The sequence below is a fragment of the Taurulus bubalis genome (assembly GCF_910589615.1).
Source record: "Taurulus bubalis genome assembly, chromosome: 9".
NCBI classification, from domain to species: Eukaryota; Metazoa; Chordata; class Actinopteri; order Perciformes; family Cottidae; genus Taurulus; species Taurulus bubalis.
In genome coordinates this window covers 23,628,254-23,652,227 of record NC_136597.1, presented here as the reverse complement: position 1 = coordinate 23,652,227, position 23,974 = coordinate 23,628,254, and the positions used below count along the sequence as shown (strand labels likewise).

The window sequence follows — 23,974 nt, the reverse complement described above, 5'->3', positions numbered from 1 at the left end:
TTTTAATGGAAGATTTAAAGCTTTAATGTGCATTTTTTTCCAGAATGATGAATCTATTAATTGAGAATGAAGATCTGTGGAGTACCTGATAATGGAAATAATCTTCATTTGCAGTCATAGTTTTGAACATATCTATTCATCTCTTCTCTCAACAGCCACTGCAACCAAAGCACTTGATGGTTTAGGGCCTAAACACGTTTGCTGCTCCCTTATGAACCATCCCGACCCCTCAGGTGACCTGGGACGGGTCTACTTCCTGTTCCAAGAAACAGAACTAAACATGGAGAAGCAGCGTTCAGCTTTTCTGCTCCACATATCTGGAACAAGGTCCCTGAAAGCTGCAGGTCTGCTGAGACCCTCAGCTCCTTTAAGTCCACATTGAAGACTTTTCTGTTTGCTGCTGCCTTTAACTGAACCAGATTCAATTACTGCATCTCACTACTGCATTTTATTTCTTAAACTGCACTGCAACTTTAATTCTATTTTTTTGCTTTTTGACTGTTTTTTAATGTTTACAAATGAATGTTCTTAATTGTTTTTAAATCTTGTTTTCTTCTGCATTATGTTTTGATGCTTTTAATGCTTTTATGTGAAGCACTTTGAATCGCCTTGTTGTTGAAATGTGCTCTACAAATAAACTTGCCTTGCCTTGGTAAAAGCAGGGAAAGGCAGCGGCGCTCCGGACCCCGAGGGCTGCCTCGTACAGTTTACAGAGAATGGAGACATCAAATCAAAACAGCAGATAGAGGTCAGACTTCTCTGAGCCAACAGAGGAGGAACAGCGAGACGACAACAGCACGGAATAACTCTGAACTCCTCAGAGCGCACACACACACACACACACACACACACACACTGCTGAAAGCAGAGCTCGTCTGGTTTCAGTCCCGTCAGCAAAGACAACAAAGATGAAGCCAAGCTGAGCGAGAGCTCACCAAAACGTGGAGACTCCAACAAATACTTAAGAACCCTGGTTTGGATTAAGGCTCGGGTGGAATTAAAGGGCCAGTGTGCAGCTTCTCTGGGGATCTATTAGCAGAAATGCAGTGTGATATTCATAATGTTTTCATTAGTATATAATCACCTGAAACAGTAAGAATCATTGTGTGTTTGTGAGCTTACAATTCATATGGGACGACGTCCATGTTTCTACGGAAGCCCAGGACGGACAAACCAAGCACCGTATCTCGACTTTTGCGTTTTTACGTAACCTGAAGGCCACCGTAGTTCTGCGACGCGGTGAGAATTCAGTTGGTTGCAATCTGCTACCAAACCACTAGATGCCCCCAAATCCTTCACACTGTCCCTTTTATGAACAATTTTGAGGTAATTGAAAATGATTTAACTTAATTTTTTAAAGGTAAATATTGTTCTTTTTGCTCCCCTATATTTATGTTCAAGCTTAGTTACTTTTGCAGATTCAGATAGATAATACAAGATATTATGAAGGATGATGTTGTATTAATGAATGATTATGTATTATAAGAGGCTATCCAGCGGTATATAAAGTAGCCTAATTAAAATGAGCTCCACCTTAACCACTTTACACAATTAAGATTATTAATTATAATCCAACAATTTAAAGTAATATACATTATTCTGATGAACCATTCTGCATAATGAGCACTCTACTTCTGATACTTTAAGTATATTTTGGTGCAAATACTTTTACTCAAGTAAAATTGTGAATGCATGATTTTACTTGTAATATTTCAACACTGTACTATTGCTACTTTTACTTAAAGTAGAAACAATATTTCCATCACTGACGTTAATCACGTGTCTAACTGGTCATTTCTAGAGGAAGTCCACCCTCAGTGTCCCCAATGCATCCCTGAAATAGATGCGGTGAACGGACCCTTTAAAGCGTCCACTGACGGCTATTAATATAAAGAGACATGAAAGAAATTGGGACGCAGTCACAAATGAATTAAAACCCTAAAACGTCCTGCTGGGCTGAAGAAAGCAGGGCGTTTCTGATTTGACGATGAGTCAGATCTGGTCTGTTTCCTGCCGGCCGGAGAGGCTGCTATGTGTTGCTATCGCTCTATTTCTCCTTTCTGTACGTCTGTTCCTCCCGTCTCTCCTGTTATGACAGCAGAGTGTTTTTATCGAGCAGACGGGAGGAACGGCGCAATCATGACAGCTGGAGCAAGATCTGGTGGTTTAAAAAAAAAAAAGTGGTCCAGTGGTAGTAAATGTACAGCTGACGCAGAAACGGTGCACAACATGTTTTCACTTCAGTTCGTGTGATTTGTCGCTGGAGCTGACTGGAGATCAGTTACCATTCATATCTATTTTTCATCATATATTAATGTTCCCATCTGGCATGTTGTTCTGCGGCGCTTCATCCTCTTGTGTTCAGATTTAATTTAAAGTCAATCACTGTGATCATATTTCATGTTTACACAGCTTGAAGTTACACATTAGAATATTCGACTGGGATTTACGTTTTTTTGCAATGAAATGGCTCAGTAAAGATATGGAATTCACATCATTTCATCACAACACAAAGGCCTGCGTGAAAGATCAGTGCATATGTTGACTGTATCCAGTACATCATACTATAGAATCATGTACTGCTTCTGTATATATTTATGAATAACACTGGCAGTTAGATAATCGCCCCAAGTCGTCCATTGTGAGTTCAGTTTTTTGTGACCAGCATGACTCACAAAGACGACGTCAAGGAATGAGCTGCGCTGATGGTAATGAGGGTTAGAGTGAGGAAAATGAAGAATGAACTGCCGGCTTTAGCAGTATAACTGTGTACTTACTGTTAAGACAATGAGCTCAATAACAGTGGGCATCAGATGAAGGTGGACTTGGCCACATGTGTTTTATTTCTTTACGGATATCTCACGAGTTAAACGCCATACCGTGTTTGCCTAAGGCGGTGGCGGCCGCATGCTTTCTTTCTTTGATATACGGTCCTCACACACACACACGAAATCAAGCACCAATTGGCATGTTGAGTGTAAACACTGGACTCGAGTGACACACACACACACACACACACACGGCTGTGGTTGGTGTGGTCCTATTGGCTTTGGCTGCTGATAAGAACAACCGATTAGCTGGAAAATCCCTCTGATTGAAAAAAATAAATCACCTTTCAAAGTCAGAGTGACGGACAGAGAGGAAGCGACGGTTCACGCTCGTACAATTTCCATTGTTTTGGTCTCCATCGTGTCCTCAGATGCTGCATTTAGGTCAAACTTTCAGGCGAATTAATACGTCTTAGATATTTACCTTTATTATAAAGCTATTATAGCAGCAAACGTCTCTACCTGAGCAGAGAACGAAGTCACTCTCCCTCTCCGTGTGCGTCGTCATTCGAGCTTCTCTTCGTTCTCGTTGCGTAGCTCGGACGGCGTGCGTGCAATGAGAGTCCCCGTTTTACAACGCCGCCCTAAAAGACGCCCAACCCCACCCGAATAGAGCTCCTTTACGTTGGATGACACGTGACTGCACATCAGGGCGACAAAGAATTCCTTTGCACCAGAACTTTGATGAGGGAACTTGGGCTGCTTGTGTTTTTCTCTAATACATGTATAATAATACTAGGAAAGTACTTCAATCAAACTTCTGCTCACAGTGATCCTCCCACAATAAATGAAAACGTAAACACAGGGATAGCGCGGAACAGTTTCCTCGTAATGAGACGAGGCCGACCGTACCACTGCCACTCAGATCCTGCAGTGAATGGAAAATGCAAACACAGTTTATGAGGGAAATATAATAACAGGAACAACAACAAGTCACCGAGTAAAGATATTCGAGGGAAGCAGACGGACCGATCTGGAAACTTCATTCGTTTTCCAAAGCCATGATCTTCAATGTAGTACAATGGCGTTTTCTAATTAATTGGTAAAAAAAAAAGAAAAATACAGTTCATACCGAGTTCATACGAGACAGGAAAGTTCCTTGATCCTTTAAACGGTGACGGCTAAAAAGGTCCAACACAATGCCTGAGACGAGGTGCGGCGGGGTGCAGGACGCCCGTGGCGTGAACTGCACAACTTTATTCAAACAAACACAAATCAGCAGAGATCTGGAAACCCTCGATGAGGAAGCTGCACCAACCAAGCCGCCACCTCGACCCGATGTCCTGTCAAATAAACTCCAGAGGGGCAGCGAGCCAAAAGGGTTTCGGAGGACCCCCGTGATTAAAGGATAATAAACGTGAACTCTGCTGAAACAATATTGGGCGCCGTCCTGTGAGGGGGCGAGCGTCTCAGCGGCACTTTGACAGTTATGAGTTGGAGAAAAAAACACAACCTTCAAGTGAAAGGTTCAATCGAAAGAGCGATAGAGGAGCACCTGCTGCCGCAGAGGGACTGACCACACAAACTTTAAAGTATTTACACAACCAATATGCCACAAGGCCTTTTATATGTGTATTCAAATAATGTATAGGAAGGGGTTTCTGTTTGGTCCCTTATGGAAACATCTTCTCCAACATTTGGGATTTGATTCAGCAAAACACCGACAAATCTGTGACGGGTCGTCTTTCAGAACAAAAAAACATGTGATTTGTCGAATTTGCTGAAGAGCCGATGTCTCTGGAGGCCGGGCCGGGTTAAGTGTGTGTCAGGGGACGGATTAAGATCTAAGAGCTGCCTTCCAGTCAGTCCTCAGTCGGATGAGAATCAGTCAATAATGCATCGTCTATTGTTTCAAAGAACCCAGTGTATTTAACATTATGATAATCTTTGGATAAAGATCATAACCTACTGGTGTGTCTGTTCATGTAACTCTTTGATGTCCGGCTCCCGTCTGCTTTTCACTTTGTAATCGATGAATATGATCACATACATTGTTTCTGTGTGTGTGCGTTTTATGTTTCATCATAAACATTGATTGATTAGACTGACTGTATATATTCTAAGACTATTGATTAGCTTTAATAGCAGTTATCTTAACTTTGTCCTTGTATGACCACCAGCTTCAGCAATGAAAACAAATCTAGATTTAAAATAAAAGCCCCAGAGTGCTTAACCGTCAATTTTTCATTTACAGTTTGTTACTACATGTTACATCCTGCAGTGTGTTTGTAAGAGTGTGAGTGTGTGTGAGTGTGTGTGTGTGGACCCTGAGGGCTAACTGTCAAACACAGATAGCAGAACCATTAGGAGCATCGGCAGCCTGTGATCTTCATTGAGGATGAAGGGACGTTATTGCACTTGTTTACTGAAGCGCTGCTCTTTCTCATTTGGCCGTCAGCGACGGGCCCCGCCCGCTGACGTGTCACGGCCAATCAGGGCTCAGCACGGAGGAGGTGAGAGCAGACAGCTTCTGTGACACAGTCACAACGGATTGAGACTCATTATCTCTCTTTTCTTCCTGCTCTCTCGTTCTATGCAAATGAACATAACGAATACACGATAAAGCTGGTCAGGGATCAGTGGTGCAGCAATAGCCCGATTTAAAAGGTACCAGTGAGAGCGTAACCACGACGCTGACCTCTCTCTGATCGGCACAGATAATCAGTGATGACGTTACACCAGCAGGCGGAAAAAGAAAACGTGTTAGCAGCATTCAGCTGTCAGGAAACGTGCAGCGTTCCTCTGACCTTTTCCACTTTAATGGGTGTGCGCGCTAACTCAACCAAAGCTACATAATTACAGCTGCTTGCACTGTAATGTCAGGGCGGACGTGGCTGTCCAGCACAAAGCACCCATGCAGTAGAAGGGAAGATGCAACCTGCAGAGACCGGCTGCTTGTAGAGTCAAAGGTGACAATGGTGATAATGCATTATGGAGCTTCTTTTGCATTCAAGCATATGATCATTTTGTGACTGAGCAGTTTATGCTTTAGCGGCGTGACTCTGAAGGTCTGCCCGTGGTGAACACTGGGAAATGGTCGCGGTTAGGTTTGTGCAACAAGATCCACTTAGTTTGGGGTCAGAGCGTAACTTTAGATGCCAACGCGTGAAAGCATTTTGTGAACAATGGGGAACAGCCACAATGAAGTGACGCCATTATGACGTCATTACGACAGATGACGTATGAATGTTTCTGTGTTGAGAGGCAATAAAACACAACAATATCACTGAGAGGAGAGGAGGGGTAAAGTAGGTGAGAGGAAGAGGAGAAGAAAGTAGGGGAGGGGAAGAGTTGAGTAGGGGAAAGGAAAGGAGAAAAACAGAGGAGAGGAAGAGGAGAATAAAGTAAAGGAGAGGAAGAGTAGAGTAAAGAAGGGGAGAGGTAGAGTAGTGGAAAGGAGACGAAAAGAGGAGAGGAAGAAGAGAAGAAAGTAAAGGAGAGGAAGAGTAGAGTAGGGAAGAGGAGAAGGAAGTAAAGTAGGGGAGAGGAAGAGAAGATTAGTGGAAAGGAGACAAAAAGACGAGAGGAAGAGGAGAAGAAAGTAAAGGAGAGGAAGAGTAGAGTAGTGGAAAGGAGAAGAAAGGAGGAGATGAAGAGGAGAAGAAAGTAAAGGAGATGAAGTGTATAGTAAAGTAGGGGAGAGGGAGAGTAGATAAGTGGAAAGGAGACAAAAAGAGGAGAGGAAGAGGAGAAGAAATAAAAGGAGAGGAAGAGTAAAGTAAAGAAGAGGAAGAGTAGAGTGGTGGAAAGGAGAAGAAAGTAAAGGAGAGGAAGAGTAGAGTAAAGTAAAGGAGAGGAAGAGTAGATTAGTGGAAAGGAGACAAAAGGAGGAGAGGAAGAGGAGAAGAAAGTAAAGGAGAGGAAGAGGAGAGAAGGGAAGAGGAGAAGAAAGTAAAGTAGGGGAGAGGAAGAGAAGATTAGTGGAAAGGAGACAAAAAGAGGAGAGGAAGAGGAGAAGAAAGTAAAGCAGAGGAAGAGTAGAGTGGTGGAAAGGAGAAGAAAGTAAAGGAGAGGAAAAGTAGAGTAAAGTAGGGGAGAGGAAGAGTAGTGGAAAGGAGACAAAAGGAGGAGAGGAAGAGGAGAAGAACGTAAAACAGAGGAAGAGTAGATTAGTGGAAAGGAGACATAAAGAGGAGAGGAAGAGGAGAGGAAGAGGAGAAGAAAGGAGAGGAAGAGGAGAAGAACGTAAAGCAGAGGAAGAGTAGATTAGTGGAAAGGAGACATAAAGAGGAGAGGAAGAGGAGAAGAAAGTAAAGGAGAGGAAGAGGAGAAGAACGTAAAGCAGAGGAAGAGTAGATTAGTGGAAAGGAGACATAAAGAGGAGAGGAAGAGGAGAAGAAAGTAAAGGAGAGGAAGAGGAGAAGAACGTAAAGCAGAGGAAGAGTAGATTAGTGGAAAGGAGACATAAAGAGGAGAGGAAGAGGAGAAGAAAGTAAAGGAGAGGAAGAGGAGAAGAACGTAAAGCAGAGGAAGAGTAGATTAGTGGAAAGGAGACATAAAGAGGAGAGGAAGAGGAGAAGAAAGTAAAAGGAGAGGAAGAGTGGAGTAAAGTAAAGCAGAGGAAGAGGAGAAGAAAGTAAAGGAGAGGAAGAGTGGAGGAGATGAACCCCTACCTGCTCCAGCTTGAAGATGTGCTGGTTGAAGTAGTGCTGCAGGCGTTCGTTGGCGAAGTTGATGCAGAACTGTTCGAAGCTGTTGTTCTCGTAATCCTCAAAACCAAAGATGTCCAGGACGCCTATCGACAGGATCTGGGGGGAAAGACAGACGGCTCTATTCTTCTCAGTCCTGCAGTTCACACATTAATGGGATCAAAAATATCCTCTAGCAACACTGGCAGCATCCGTAAAAACGTATGATGATGTCATTTATTGTGTTTTTTTTTAATACATCTCCTTCTTTACAGCTCCGGTGACCCAGCTGCCCCCTGGGTGTCAATAAGATTCATGCCGTCATGTATCATTAATATGCGCCATGCACTCAAAGACGGCCTTTCATTATAAAAATGGAATCTGAAAGCTGTTTCCAATTTAATTCCGCAGTGTTTTATTTCTCTCTGAGGGGCCTTCTTTCCTTCTTTCTGTCTTTTCCCCACAAACATACATGAGTGCACGCATATAGCTGCATGTATAAACTGTTATCTGCACATAAGAACAGTGACCTTGACAGAAAGTGCAACCTCATCGACCCCCTGACAGCATCGAGGGACGACAAACACACACAGACACACACACACAGATGATGTCAGTGCCAAGGGAGGCGTACACACACACACCTACACAGCCACAGGGGGTACACTGAGCTAAGGGGAACTTGATGCCATCTGCCCAAATGTTCTTGGCTGACACACACACACACACACACACACACACACACACACACACACACACACACACACACACACACACACACACACACACACACACACACAGAATGATCTGTTTTCTAATCCTTTAGATGCCCCCAAAGGGTTTGACTTGCCAGCTGCCACTCCAACACACACACACACACACACACACACACACACACACACACACACACACACACACACACACACACACACACACACACACACACACAAAGTGGAATCCTGATATCACACCACTCCCTGCCTCTGGAGGAAGCCAGAAAGCAGACAGACAGATGTGGTAGACAGACAGACAGACAGACAGTGTGTGTGTGAGCACATACATGCAGTGAGTGTGTGTTTCCCTTCCTACCTTTGACTTGTCCTCCAGGTCCTTGTTGTTCAGCAGGGCGTGGTTGGTCCTGAACACAATCCAGTCAAACAGCGCGCTGTACAGGGACTTGGCCATGGAGTCCCTCACCGTGCCCGCCTACAAACACAACACACGCACAAAGAACACGTCAGTTTCTTCCAAAAACACATACATGTCGAAATCTGGATCACTCTCGCTCTCAGCCTCACTGGAGAACACTGACTCTCCGAGCTGCTGCTCGACCATTTTCATGGTCAGGAGCACTTAAGCAGCCAGTTAAACGCTTCCTAACCTACTTTTCTTTGGCTGTATTTTATTGTGCGCCGCTCTCTTTCTTCACCAGCGTAATGGGAAGTCGTTCCGCAGACTGGTGGATGTTATTGAAGGCATTACGACATCACCGCATCAAACCCAAACACCTGCCAGCTGCAGCGGCTTCAGGTCAGAGCGGCGACACAAACGCAACAGTAATGTCCCCTCTGTCGCCTCTGGAACTGGATCAGTGTCAGATTAAACGTGTGAAGTGGGCAGAGGAGCGGTCTAATGGACAGCTGGAGAAGCTGGAGGGACTCGCTGAGGGAACAAAAAGATCCAGAAACCAAAAGGAAACAATTCATTGATGGATACTGTTTTGAATGAAAAATAATTTTCATTGACATAATTTTGTCAAAATGTTGACAAATAATCAATCAGATGACTGTATGATGAAGTAATTTATCAATAAAAAATGACAAAAATGTGTTGTAAAAGATGATTGCGAATTAAATATATTGTGTGTTTAACAAAACAAGCAATTTGATGGTAATGATGATGACGTGATGGATATTTCTTTTCTACTTTCTGACTTTTATTAACTAAGAAAAGCAGATTCATTGATAATGAAAATAATGGTTAGCTGCCTTTTGACCCATACATACCGGTTAGTGTGAAAACCTTAAGAAGTAGATATATATGTAACTCAATAGTTTTCTTACCAGAATCTTTTTGACAAATGTATTTATTGACATTTCACTTTTTTCGTTGATTTCTCGAAGGAAAGACATAAAGTTAGGTTTTCCAGCCAATTATAAGTTTAGCTTGAAAGTAATGAAAAACTATATATATATATATATATATATATATATATATATATATATATATATATATATATATATATATATATATATATACACGTGTTGGTGTCGTCTTGGAATCCAGAATACGTCATACCAAAATTAGATCAATACCTCTCTCAGATCTGTACACTTAATATGAAGTTAGGACCAGGAAGCGATTAGCTTAGCATAAAGCCTGGATGCTAGCCTGGCTTTGTAGAAAGAAAAAAACTCAGTATCAGCATCTCTGCATTTTACTAATTGACATGTTATTTCTCATTTAATTAAATCAAATGACTGTAATTACAATCAATTGTGGTTTTATGGGGAGTTATATAGCTTATGTGAATGTGTTTTATTACCTTTGGACAGAGCTAAGCTAGCTGTTTCCTCTTACTTTAAGCCTTGATGCTAAGCTAAGTGAATCGTTAGCATAATAAAATGAACAACTAACTAGCATACATGAGTCTAGTTGTTTTTTTAGGATACAAACAACACTAGTGTAGCGCCAAGTCAACAGTCAACCAGCATTAATCTCTCCAAAGAGGAAATCATCGGGACAACAGTATGAGCTGATGCAAACCGTCTGATAGCAACTATATGCAACAGTAATTTAGAGATGGTAAACGCTGGCATTACTAAGTTGTTCAAGGTTTCTAACAACAGCCACTTTGTATTTAGAGAGTAAACACAGCGTTGGTGTTAAAGCTCCCACACTGCCCACAACTCTGAGTTACTGTTCTTAGGTTTGGGAGTCTTGCTGTGCAAAGTGCTGTTATATTTGAGGCGTTTTCAGTCAGGAGCCAGAGCCTTAAGTGCCTCCAGACCGGCAGATCACTATTTGGACAACTCTTTTTATGGCTCGCTTTTTGATCCATAAAAAACAACTCTGCCAGGAGGAGCCATTATTACGCCTCGACAAGCCAAAGAGCAACTATGCGCCCTCTCCTTAGGCATGATGAAAGGCATGCTAAGCTAACACACGCAGACTTAAATGGAGACTTGGAGCACGTTCTTTGGCAGCAGGAAGTGTTATGACTGAATGAGGACTGGAACGAGGCAAAAGGAATCCGCTTCAACTAGGTCAAACATGTTCATGGCAGGAACCCCAAAATAGTCATGTGCATTACAACCGAGACCCCCGATTTGAAAAAGACTATATTTGATTGAGCAGAGGTTGAAGACAAATAGGAAACGAGAGGGGAAACTGAAATCACAGAGCTCTTTATAAATGCCATAGCATATGACACGGGCCCTTTGGATTTCACTCCAGACAGGATGTTGGACTTTGCTTGTTGTCTGAAAAGGAGTCGGCCCCTGCTGGTTCCATACCAAACGTGTAATCCTGCATAGTTTATGGAAATCAATAGCATCCTTCCAAACAGCTCACTAAGATGATACGGACTCCTACTGATCTGACTGTGAATCCATGTGTAACGTTATATCCCGATCCCCTCCTTGGTGATCCACTTCAATCGAAGTGTAGAGTTACAGAAATCCAAGAATTTCTTCAGGGAAATCTTTTTTGCAACACAACTGTTGGATGTATAGATGTTTTATAGGTCCACACACAATAAGATAAATATGGAAGTACAAGTGAGGAATACATTATGTACAAAGCCTTAGAAGTTAGTACATCTCTACATTTATACAGTATTGCTATTGACTTGGACATTTTACCATTTATATATTCAATATGTTGTTTCCATGCTACTTTATGATCAATCACAACCCAGAGGAATTTTGTCTCAAAAACTCTTTCAATTTTATCATCACAGAATTTTAATTCAATATCCCCCTCTAATTCCATCTGATTTCCAAAAACCATGAATTTTGTTTTCTTTATATTAAGAGATAATGCATATTAACATCGAACCAAGATTGCATCATTTCTAGCTCCTTTTCAATAACAAACAGAAGTTCCTTCAATGGTTTTCCTGAACAAAATAAGGTAGTATCGTTAATGTGTTCACAGTCTGCTTTGCTCTGCCTAAAGAGATATGAGTTTAATTTTCACAATTTGATGAGTCTCCTTAGAGACCGACAAAAATTGCCGTCGCCCTATATTGCAAGTCGTCTAGGCGGGGTATTGGGTAAAGTTTTCAACTAGCAATAATCGCGCCTCGGAATAGCAAAACGGACTGTTAAGACAGACACAGAGCAGTAGATGGAGTCTAAATGGATTTATTTAACTCTATATGGGACTATAATTTACTAAATGAACATAGACTTTGGACTTCTTGTTACCATTGGCCCATAATTACTGTAAAAGTCGGGTTACAAGCCGCTCCTACCTCCGGTCAGTGTCCCCCTGTAGCAAGCTAGGAGCAGCGCTAGCTAGCACTGCTGCTAGCTCCCCGCTCATGCTGCTAGCTCCCCACTGCTGATGCTACTGTCCGAGTCCCCTCTGCCCAACTCGGGTGTAGAGCAGGGGCTGGTCCCTACCTTTGGTGGTTGTCGGGGAGCTAGCGGAAGTTAGCGGAGAGCTAGCGGAAGTTAGCGCGGAACTAGCATGAGCGCCAGCTGGCTACAGCGGGGTGCAAATGGGGACAATGACCGAAGGTAGTAGCTACGTATAACCCAACTTTTACGGTAGTGTTTTTCAGTTTCAAATCCCCCTTTTTCAATGTGGTAAAGACTGTAAGATGAATGTACAATTTGTCCAACTCATACAAGCTTCAGCTAAACGTTGTAAAGTAGATGTTGTCCTTCATCAGTTACATTTATTTTGAGCTGAGACTGGATCTCTGAATGGCCAGTACTAACAGAAGAAATGATCACATCCATTTGCAATGTTCATCTGGGCACCAGATTATTGTTTAAAGACAATTTAAGACTTGACATTTTGTTTACTTATTTTTTTAATTGATTTGGTTAAAGATTCAACTTACACTTAAATTTACCAGAGGCAGTTGGTCTGAAGCTCGCTAAAGCAGTGATCAAAAACAGGCACGCTGACTCGAACTACAAGGACATTAAAACGGAACAAAAAGTTCTTAAATCGGTAATACAAGTAGTCCTCTCCTTCAGAGGCCTTTGGCTCAACCTGAGGAAACCTGCTGAGGCCACAGAAAGCCAACAGCAGAACTGTGCATTTTAAAAAGCGGCCTCTCCGCTCTTGCATTATTGACTGTTTATGGTATTTTTAGCGAGCAGGATCGTGACGTCCCCGCTCCCACAAAGTTATGCAAGACTGTTATGAATAATACAACATTTGATGAGAAGAATCCCATTTTAAAACGCCTCAGCAGGAACTCGGGGGATTGGCAGAGGAGACGTGAACATTTGACATGCTCACCGAGCACGAATTATCTCTGTGTTTGCCGTGACATTTAATATTTAACACAACGGGACCAGTTTGAGAACCAGGAGAAAGCAAATGGGTTGAAATGGCTTTCAAGGAGGGCCGCCCAAGAAGCTGACGTCATTGGATACTTGTGTAAAGTCGAACAGTGGCACTTAAACCAGGTCTTCGTGATGATACGTTTCTGCTTGTGTGTGTGCGTGTGTGTGTGTGTGTGTGTATGTGTGTGTGTGTGTGTGTGTGTATATATGTATGTATGTGTGTGTGTATGTATATGTTTATGTATTTGTATATGTGTGTGTATATGTATACGTGTGTGTATATGTGTGTGTATATGTATGTATGTATGTATGTATGTGTGTGTGTATATGTATATATGTACATGTGTGTATATGTATGTGTGTGTGTATATGTGTATACGTGTGTGTATATGTATGTGTGTGTATATGTATGTGTGTATATGTGTGTGTGTGTATATGTATGTGTGTGTGTATATGTGTATATGTATGTGTGTATATGTGTGTGTGTGTGTGCATATGTATGTGTGTGTATGTGTCTATGTGTGTGTGTATATGTGTGTGTATATGTATATGTATGTGTGTGTGTATGTATATGTGTGTGTGTAGGTGTATATGTGTGTGTATATGTATGTGTATATGTATGTGTGTGCATATACACGTTTGTATTCCTTTCTCTCCTCTTACCGGTCACTCCACTGCACAATTCATATTTAAACACTCATGCCACATACACTTAACTTTAACTTAAACACACACGTCACTTTAACATACACTTATATTAATGTTATCTGTTGTCTGAGCACTTTATCCTTATCTGATTTAGACATCATTGCACTGTTGCTGTCGTTGATTGTTGTTTGTCTCGTCTATTGTCTAATGTCTAATGTATGAACCTTCCGTCTAACTAAATTCCTCGTTTGTGCAAACATTCCTGGCAATAAACGGTTTCTGATTCTGATGTGTGTGTATATGTATGTGTGTATATGTATGTATATGTGTGTGTATATGTATACGTGTATGTATGTATATGTATGTGTGTGTATATGTGTGTATGTATGTGTGCGTGTATGTATATGTGTGTCTGTGTGTATGTATGTGTGTGTATTTGTATGTATATGTGTGTGTGTGTGTGTATACGTGTGTGTGTATGTATACATGAGTGTATGTATGGTATATGTATGTATGTTTGTGTGTGTGTGTGTGTGTGTGTGTGTGTGTGTGTGTGTGTGTGTGTGTGTATATATATATATATATATATATAGATATGTGTGTGTGTGTGTATATGTATGTATGTATATGTATACGTGTGTGTGTATGTATACGTGTGTGTGTATATGTGTGTCTGTGTATGTATGTATGTATGTGTGTGTATATGTATGTATGTTTGTGTGTATGTGTGTGTATATGTATGTGTGTGTATATGAATGTGTGTATATGTGTATATGTCTGTATGTGTGTATGTATGTATGTGTGCGTGTATGTATATGTGAGTCTGTGTGTGTGTATGTATGTGTGTGTGTATACGTGTGTGTGTATGTATACGTGTGTGTATGTATGTGTGTGTATATGTATGTATGTTTGTGTGTATATATATATATATATATATATATATATATATAATATAGATATGTGTGTGTGTGTATATGTATGTATATGTGTGTGTGTGTATACGTGTGTGTGTATGTATACGTGTGTGTGTACGTATATGTGTGTCTGTGTGTGTGTATGTATGTATGTATGTATGTGTATATGTATGTATGTTTGTGTGTGTGTGTGTGTGTGTATGTTTGTGTGTGTGTGTGTGTGTGTGTGTGTGTGTACATGTGTGTATGTGTGTGTTTGTGTGTGTGGGTTGTTGTTCTCTTTCGTTCCATTCCTTCCTCCTAGAAACCACAGGAGGTGTGAAAGCTGGAGCTCACGCTGCACATGGCCTGCAGGCTTCCTCGCTGCAGGGTGTTCTTGTGCGTGTGTGTTTCACAGCAATATGCCGACCTGCATATGTTTCCAATTTGTATTTATGGAGTTGTTGTTTTTGTGTCCATCAGTGTACATACATTGCAGACATGTTAGAATCCCTCAGCAACGGTGGGGATCACCTCTCCACTCTCACTACGAGGCTTCAACACCTTGGAAAGACTTTCTAATAGGATGCGGACTCTTTTGTATGAATGAGCGTCTGATGGCCCCTCCCCCCACCTCTGTTCTTTAAACAGGAAGGAAGAAGGGGTGGAGTCCTGTTATCTGGAGCCACATCACACCGTATCTCCACAGACACACATTCACGCAATCGGGACTTCGCAAACGCAGATATGACATGAAGTTAACTCAGGTCAACCACAGAGGTCAAGATTATTAACGACCGGCACGGGTGTAAACTGGAGTCCCCCATCATTGTATAATATATTAAATGATTGCCGTTATTTAAAGTGACCCTGGCAGAAATTTGGTTTCGAAAGACTCTTGGCCTATTTGTCCATATGTTGTTATTGTCCTCATCACCAGTGGAGCAAAACAAGGCTTTTTATTTCTCTTCTTTTTACTATTTTTGAGATAAATGTACCAGTTTATACGACCATCATCATTATCATTAACAGTGGGAATTGTTTTTCTCACAGGAAAAGAGCAGATGCTTCTTCCCAAATATACGTACCCAAAAAAAAATGGAAGAGAAAGCTCTTTTTTGCTATCTTCCGTGCTAAATGTGTGATATTAGGGGAATGGAAAAGAAAGAAAGAAGATTATTACATATTTCCTAATCGCAAAGCATCACTGATAATATAAACAGATGTTTTCTCTGCCTTTTAAGAGGTCAGCGTTAACATTCTACATAAGATCGTAAAACATAAACAGCAGGGTGGCTCATTGATTAGAGATAAGTTTAATTTAACCTGAGGACATGCATAAAGCCACTTCTTTAGTGTGAAGTCTGAAAGAAGACCTGAGCAAACTCCAGATTCTGACCTCCTCAGAAAGAAAGACTTTCAGTCTCATTATTACTGTGCAGCTCATGAATTTGTTCCTCCTGACTCACACAATGCATCCAATGAGTTTTAGGGATCTTACTGGCTAAAGTTGGGGAAATACCAGCGTCTACTCTGCGGCACATTGAGGTTCAGCAGGTCACACACACTCAGCGGTGGGTGGATGGGACAGCTGCACACTTTTCTCAACCTTTCTCATCATCTGAAGAAGGAAGAAATTGTTTCTGAGAGAAGAACCGGCAACACTTGCCAGGTTCTTCTTTATTTTTTCCACATTTCCTTTGTATAAAAACAGGCGTGTTATGGATTCTGCAGGTGGCCTCGACTCGCTCCCACGGCCTCTCCGTCAGAGCAGGGCAGGGCTGCACTCTCGCTGCCCTCCTAGTGTGTGTGTGTGTGTGTGTGTGTGTGTGTTCTTCCACAGTTAAGCATATTGGTGTGATGGTTAAGATTAAGGCTAGTGTCTATAGGGCCTGTGCAGTGTAAACGTGTGGGTGTGCGCTAAGTATTCCTTCCCTCATTGACTTCTAGCCTGACTTAAAGCGGCTACAATAAATATGTTTGTATAAATGACAGATCACAAGACTACATGTCAGTGAAGAGGGTCTCTCGTATTGCATCAGGCTGCTATTTTCAGCAAAAAAAAGTACGCTCCACGGCCAGGACCAAAGTCAGCAACTAGCTTGTAGTGGCTATAGAGACAGATATTTAGTTACAGTGGTGACTAAAGACGCTAAACGAAGACTAAATATATAAAAAACATAGCAAAGCCTCTATATCTTTTAAGCAAGACACTGAAATATTTGTATTTTTAGGTTTTAGATCATCTGTGGATTAATTCATCACTATACATGTATGCTATTACAGTTCACATACATACTTTGATTTTGATCTATTGTTTCCATTTAATTTGCTTAATTAATGAATACACTCTGCGGCTGTAAATATATTTCATTCCAGTTAGTTGTATTCTATTCTTTTGTGTATATTTAGACTATATATATATACACACATACATATATACACACACGTTTATATTTTACTTTATTTTTATATATCTTTCATCCCTGTTGCTTCTTTATATATTTTATCTTGTGTGTTAATTTGTATCTTCAAGTTGCCGTCCGTCCGTCCGTCCTTCCTTTCTTCCTTTCTTCCTTTCTTCCTTCCTTCCTTCCTTCCTTCCTTCACTGGCACCAAATACGTGCAATCCATGTCCAGTCCAGCTTGTTTCTGCTGCCTCCAAATGACCAAATTGTCATTGCAGGTTTAGCGTTGGGAGAGAGATACAACTATATAGTGACAGGCACTGAGACTCTGGGGATGTCCTTGTGATGCTATTCTAGGATTTTTCTCTCATTAAATGACTCAAAACTTGAAAATGGTCGCTGCCTCACTCTCTCCAGGCCTTTTCTTCAGCCATTGGCCTCTCGCTCCTTTCAAGATGAGGCCATCACGCAAAGGACAGGAGGGAACCAGGGTTTCATCAAAGCTGCGGTCCATGATTACGTTTTCTGATCACACCGCCTGAGCCCCTGTTTCACGGCTAGTCTAGAAAAAGGGAACTCAGTGTATGAGTTTCAAACATGTGTGACTGTCAGGGAAAGAGACACTGGCTTTTGGCTTCTTGGACTGTATATTCCAGTGGAGGCTGCACATTCCTGAGACCAGACCACATGACTGGAGGGATGTGTGTGTGTGTGTGTGTGTGTGTGTGTGTGTGTCTGTGTGTGAGAGCGGGAGAAACCATTGTTGCCGCTAAGCTAAACTAACCCGTCGATCAGAAGGATGGGAGGTGGAGCCGCAGCAGCGTAACAGACTATCCATGTGCAGGATTTCCTTCCTCAGACAAAAAGGCCCTGCAGACCAAACTCAATTATTACAAACGACAGTGGATATTCGTATTCACAAGCCCAAACGATAGACATCCGAGTCGGCTATCTAGGTCAGCCGAGGCGTCCTGGAGGTAAATCCAGAGGGCTGTGTGGACGGGGGTTAAGTCGCCCTGTTCCCTCGACTCGACAGGAAACAGGAAGTTGCAGAGGAAGAGACCTCTATCAAAAGAGCCTTAGAGCGAGGCGGTGGGGGGAAGTGCCACAACAAACTCCCCAGACATGCACACACAAACACAGAATCTCCCCCGACAGCCGACGCGCTTCATAACCAAACTTTCGGCCACAATGTGCTTTCTTGAGACTGACTGGAATTTTCTAAAGCCACACTCACTCACACGGGCCCTTTGGACCTCAAGTAGCGGACTATAAAAACCTCTTCAAACGTTCCCTGAATGTTCATTACTGCCACTCGGTCACTAGGATTTCAAGACGGATTATTGCCAATGCATTGTTGCGTTTGGTGTCCACAATTTCCATTTCATGCAAATATAATGGGCAATAAAAATCCTCTGAATTTAATGTGTGGTGGCAGTAATGAACCAGACGTACTCACAGGAGGGGGGTTTACTGGTAATAGGTCATCTGCTTTAAAAGGTCAGATGAAGTCTCTACTGAGAGGAGTGGGTGTCACATTCTGATACGCTGCTGTATGTAGAAATGTCACCTCAGCGAGTTTGTAGGGTACGATGAGCCGCTCTCCCACAGTCACCGTCTTCCTGGTCGTCAGCGCCTCCAGCAGCATCTCCTCTTTGACCTGAAGGGGACAAAAGAAACAAGGATGAGGTCAAGATCAGGGTTTTCTTACAGGGATGCATTGTTCACGTTGTGACCTATTAGAGTACATTGAATGCGTACAGTATTGGGGATAAAAAAAAGCACAAAAAAACAGGGCCAAGGAGCTAAAGATAAGCTTCAGTGAATATTTTTGGGACATCATGATCTTTATTTGACAGTTTAAAATGAGGAAGTCATGAGAATAGTAAAAGCGATAATATGCAGCTATGGTACAGTCCAATGATCTCCAAGGACATACTTTTATTTAAGGGGTTCTCCAGAAATATAAGATTCCACTTCCATAAATCTGGAAAACTCACAAGAGACGGATGAAATAAAAGAAGGATTAAAGATTAGGCAGCAGAGGCCGAGATATCAAGACTTTTAGTTCCTCGTGTGGGTCAGGCTCCATTGAATGCAGAATCCTATATTCCCCATAATGCAACAGACCTTTTTGTTAGAGTATCCCGGCCTGATAAATGGCCACTCATTTTAAATTTCATAGGATTTTTCTGAGGTTTCATAAAAGGCATCAACCATTTACGAGGAGCAATCAAAACCTGCACTGTATTGTACAACAGAGACAGAAAACTGTATTACTGCTTTCAACCTCGACAAAGGCAGCCAATTCAGATCCACTTTAGTTCTATCCTTTCACAATAAAAGCCTGAGACATATACATTTAAACTGCGCGGGGGGGGGGGAGGACACAAATTCACTCAGAGCTTTTTGATAAAAGAAAACGTAATAAAACAGCTTGACAGACGCCGCTCTGCGTCAGTAGGATCCCGGTACCTCTGCCAGTATGAATTGTGATGCGAAATATTCACAGGAGAGTATTTTGCATGGTCGTTTCGTTTATTCTCACGTTTATACTCACTAAGTAATGATACACGTGTGTAACGGCCTTCAGAATAAGTCTTTATGACTGTTTAGTGAGCCTAAGGAGCAGGGAAGCTTTCTTGTAGGCGACTCCAACCTCAGACTTAAAGAACAAACTGAAAAATTTGCTCTCCACAATATACCAAATATTAAATTGAATATACATTTGATGACACCTGGCCTTGACTGACCCCATGAGGATGAACTGAAGACCATTAGACACTTTATTTGTCTCCAGGGAGAAAGAGTTTGTTACAGGAAACCCTTTAAATCAAGGTATTTACTTATTTATCTTCTCTGGTTGTATTCGATCATTGCTGGTCTGATGTGACAAAGTCTCTCTATATATATATATCTGTGTTTAAAGACAGACATTCACATTTGTTTATTTAATCTGCAGTGTAAGACGTTTCTCAACTGAGTTTTTTTAGAAAATGTACTCTGTTACAATATACATTCCCATGGCAACAGAGGGTTTAATCCACATCACTCATCCCTAACTAACCTACAAAGCTGACAATAACTCGGCCGACTCTGACAAACACAGCTGGCTGAGATTAGCACGTAAACACGACACATACAGTACAGCGCGATGTGCGGACTTCACACCGACTCTAAACTTGGCCCCGGACAAACCATTGATGACAGGGCCACACTGGGAGAAGCAGATGTCTCTCACACACACACACACACACACACACACACACACACACACACACACACACACACACACACACACCTCCATCCTCAGGGATTATGGGAGTGGGTCGAACAGCTGCTGCTGAGACCACTTGTGTAAGTGTGTGTGTGTGTGTGTGTGTGTGTGTGTGTGTGTGTGTGTGTGTGTGTGTGTGTGTGTGTGTGTAAATACATGTGACAGCATGTCTTTGTGTGATTGCCTGATGTCTTCATGTACAAAAGTCAAGGGTGTTAATGTTATAGTTAATACCATTATGGATCTAAATTTGTCAACTGGCTCCTTCGCCTGGCTTTGACATGAACACAGAAGTGTGTGTGTGTGTGTGTGTGTGTGTGTGTGTGTGTGTGTGTGTGTGTGTGTGTGTGTGTGTGGCATAATCAGACTTCATTTCACACTGCCTGGTAATCCCTCGACTAAGAGCAAAGCCTATTCTGCAGCCTGGTGATTGGTCTTTAGCCGCTACATTTCCATGTATTAGTCGCTTGGTAACAGGCTCGCTGCTCCGTCTATGATCACAGCTCTAATACCATAACACACACACACACACACACACGTCTGTAAGCACTGGTTTGGGGTCAGTGATTCTGTTTTCAAATGAACCAGTTTTCCTTTTTTCCCTGATTTTATCCTGGGACTTGAAGACCTTCGAGTCTGATTCCAAGCAGATCTTAAGCTCTGACAGATGCTCCTTTCTATGTTTGTGAAAACAAACACCAAAACACCAACATTGATTGATCCTGAGCTCCGCCTCTTTCCTTTAACGCACCAATCACAGCGTTGCTTTGCATGAACTTGGCCATCAGTCATTTAGTATGCTACAAACAACAAAAACACTTTGAAAAAGGTCAAAAGACGTTTTTTTTTTTTTTATTCTTAAACCTCACAGTTAGCTCAACATCAGTAGCATCGCTTAAGACACCTGCTTCCTTTTGAAAAGTTTGTTTCCAGTATAAAGTTGTTGTGAACTGCCTCAGTTTAATAACACTGATGGCTCTATATGACCTGCATAAGTAAACGAGACAATCAGCGAGAAGATCGGTTATTTCTACCTACTTTTCTATCTAGTTCTTCTCGTCATCGGTGCCACCGGGTCAGATTCTGGCCACATAAGGTGAAATCATGCCGAAACTCCTTCAGCTCAGACTCCAGGCTTCATATTTAGTTGTTTCTGTCAACGGACGACTGTCTTTAATATTCAATAATGCAAGAAGCACTTAATATGCTTTCTTTACTTCGAAATAAAACCAGTAGACAGTGGAAACCAACAGACATTACATAGTCATGTATACTGGCTGGGATTACTCTAGAAATTAGGACACGTGCCTTATGTTTGAAAAAGGTCTTAAAAGATTGAAGTACAACAGCACAGTACGGTTTCTGATGAGGAAAATAAAACAGAAATCTGACAGGACTTTATCAAAAAGTATTGGCTTGTGTCAGATTGAGATAAATGAAGAACATTTTTGGACTGCAGTGAAAAAAAAGAAGTGTTTCAAGATACCGTTTCCAGCATTAAAATACCATCAAGAAATCCCGGTTTTAGTGGGATTTGTTCTCACCGTAAGCTACTCTCTCTGGACCGATTACCAGTTTGCACAGGAATGTTTCTGGTGAGCTCAAATCACTCAAGTCGCCCGGCTCGGAGGATCCAGCCTGTCAGCCGTCCGTCGGCTCCTACGAGCTCCACGTCCTCTTCCAGTTCCACATCCGCAGGAAACAGGAAGTCCTGTCCAGTTTCAGTCCTATTCATTCATCAGTCCACACTCGAGCCAATCAGTTCTGCTCCTCAGAGGAGAAAGCTCTGGAAGCTCTGAAAGCTTCACTAAGTGTGCACCTCCATGGAGGGAGAAGTAGTCCTCATCCCGTCTTGTCTGAACGGTTATTTTAAAAGTCAAAGTGAAGCACGATTACAACATTGGTTGTAAATTAAGAAAACTCAAGAGGCAGTGTGTGCACTTTAGATGAGCTTTCCCTCCAAAATGAAACCGCATTTAACGAACCTCGACAACCTATTTCAACCATTCAGCAGATTCTCTGAAGCAAAGGGGTTTAAAGTCATGCATCGCAAATAAAACGTCAGTATTAAGCTAATTAAATATAAAGAAATCTAAAAGGTGCTCACTTTGTAAATTATAATAAATACAGTTGTTTCCTGTCAAGTTACAATTAAATGCAAGTCAACATTTGACCTTTAAGATGATTTACCAATATTTTTCACCGTGAAATGTCTATATTTCTCTCATTATTTCCAGGAAAGCACATTTTTACCCATCATCCCACCCTCTACCTCCTAACACTGATTTCCTATCAGTTTGTCCCACCAAAAAGCGGAGATGTTGCCAAATTAAAAGAAGGACAAAGAGGAACTCTCTGTTTGTTTGGTTTCATTAAGATGTGTTTTCTCCTTTCTTCCTCCTTTAAGAATGTTTTATATGTCCCCGGGGACAAATAGCCATTGCACCAACGAGCAGACATCCAAATAAACTTGAACTGAAAAGACGAACCCCGAGCATGTGGCCAACATGTGGCTGAGCTCACGTCACTCCGGCCCTCTGGAGAGCCAGAGACTCCGTGTCTGGACGTTAAAGGGGAACCCTGGCAGCCGCGCTCTCCACAGTCATAACATCCCCGCTGGGCTGTTGACAGGAGTCTCCGGCACACTTCGGACATTGTTTTTGTCAGCGACTCAACAAGCACATCCGGCTGGTCGTTGAGGTTTGCAACAGGGACTGGGAAGTGCCACCATGCCTCCATCCCAAGGTAAATCAGAACAGCATGTGGATGTTTGAGCTGTCCTCACAGTGCACACTGACGAGTGTGTGCATGTGTGTGTGTGTGTGTGTGTGTGTGTGGTCTGCACTCAGTGTCAAGAATGAACTCAAATTCAGCACATCATAAATTTGTAAACGCTGCGTGGCACGGTAACCCACGCCGGGAAATGTTTTCCCATGTCTATCGTCATCATCATGCGGACGACGAAGAGTCCGAAGCAGTAGATGTTGGATAATTATCAGTGTCTAGATTGAGGTCAGGGAAATATAAAAGTATGCAGAGACCAAAGCCTCAAGAACTGCTTTTAGTTTTTTGTTGGAAAAAAATATATAACAAAAAAATATGACATGGAACCAGCATGAGACAGATACGGTCGTCTATGGGAAAGATTTACTTCTACAGTTTGAGTATAATATTGTTGGTGAAGCCAGAAGACGTATTGCAGAGATGAGTTCACCATCAGACCAGCTTGTACTGTGCACGACGTGATTGGACAATAACTGACCGTCCAACAAGCATCCATATGAGGAACGTATGTATTACTGTCGTTATTACTATTAGTACCTTTTGATATTATTTTATTAATAACATTTAATTGAATTATTTATTGTTTTTTTGGTTGGAGGGAGGGACATAGAGTAGTTATTATTTGATTCTCATCTAATTCTTCCACAACACAAAAAAAATAAACAGTATAAAAAAACATTGTTGACGCTTCTCTCTATGTTCTATTTTTATTTTTTTTTACTTTAACTGTTTTTGCACTTAATTACAGTACATTCACTTTATGTCGGACAGAAGAGAAACACAATTTAAAATCTTCTGTCTGCTTGCACAATGGAAGAATTGACAAATAAAACTGACTTTTACTTTGATGTATTTTCTGTTGTTGTAATCATTAAAATTAGATTTTATAAAGCCGGTGATATTGAGACAGAAAGCCGCTGCTCCCGGTGGGAAAGCTGGTCTCTGAGAACCGCCTCAACACAAGCAGTACTTTGTTGAAG

The 23,974-nt window shown here is 41.8% G+C and overlaps 1 protein-coding gene across 1 annotated transcript in view; it reads right to left on the bottom strand.

Annotated features, from left to right (window-relative positions):
• Positions 1-23,974, bottom strand: part of LOC306741618 (unconventional myosin-IXAb-like) — a gene marked incomplete at both ends in the record, with an annotated part of 102,032 nt that overhangs the window by 33,039 nt on the left and 45,019 nt on the right. Inside the window, 3 exon segments of the mRNA XM_079223930.1 lie at positions 7,442-7,576; positions 8,546-8,662; positions 18,504-18,593. Coding sequence (XP_079080056.1) covers positions 7,442-7,576; positions 8,546-8,662; positions 18,504-18,593 — 342 coding nt within the window.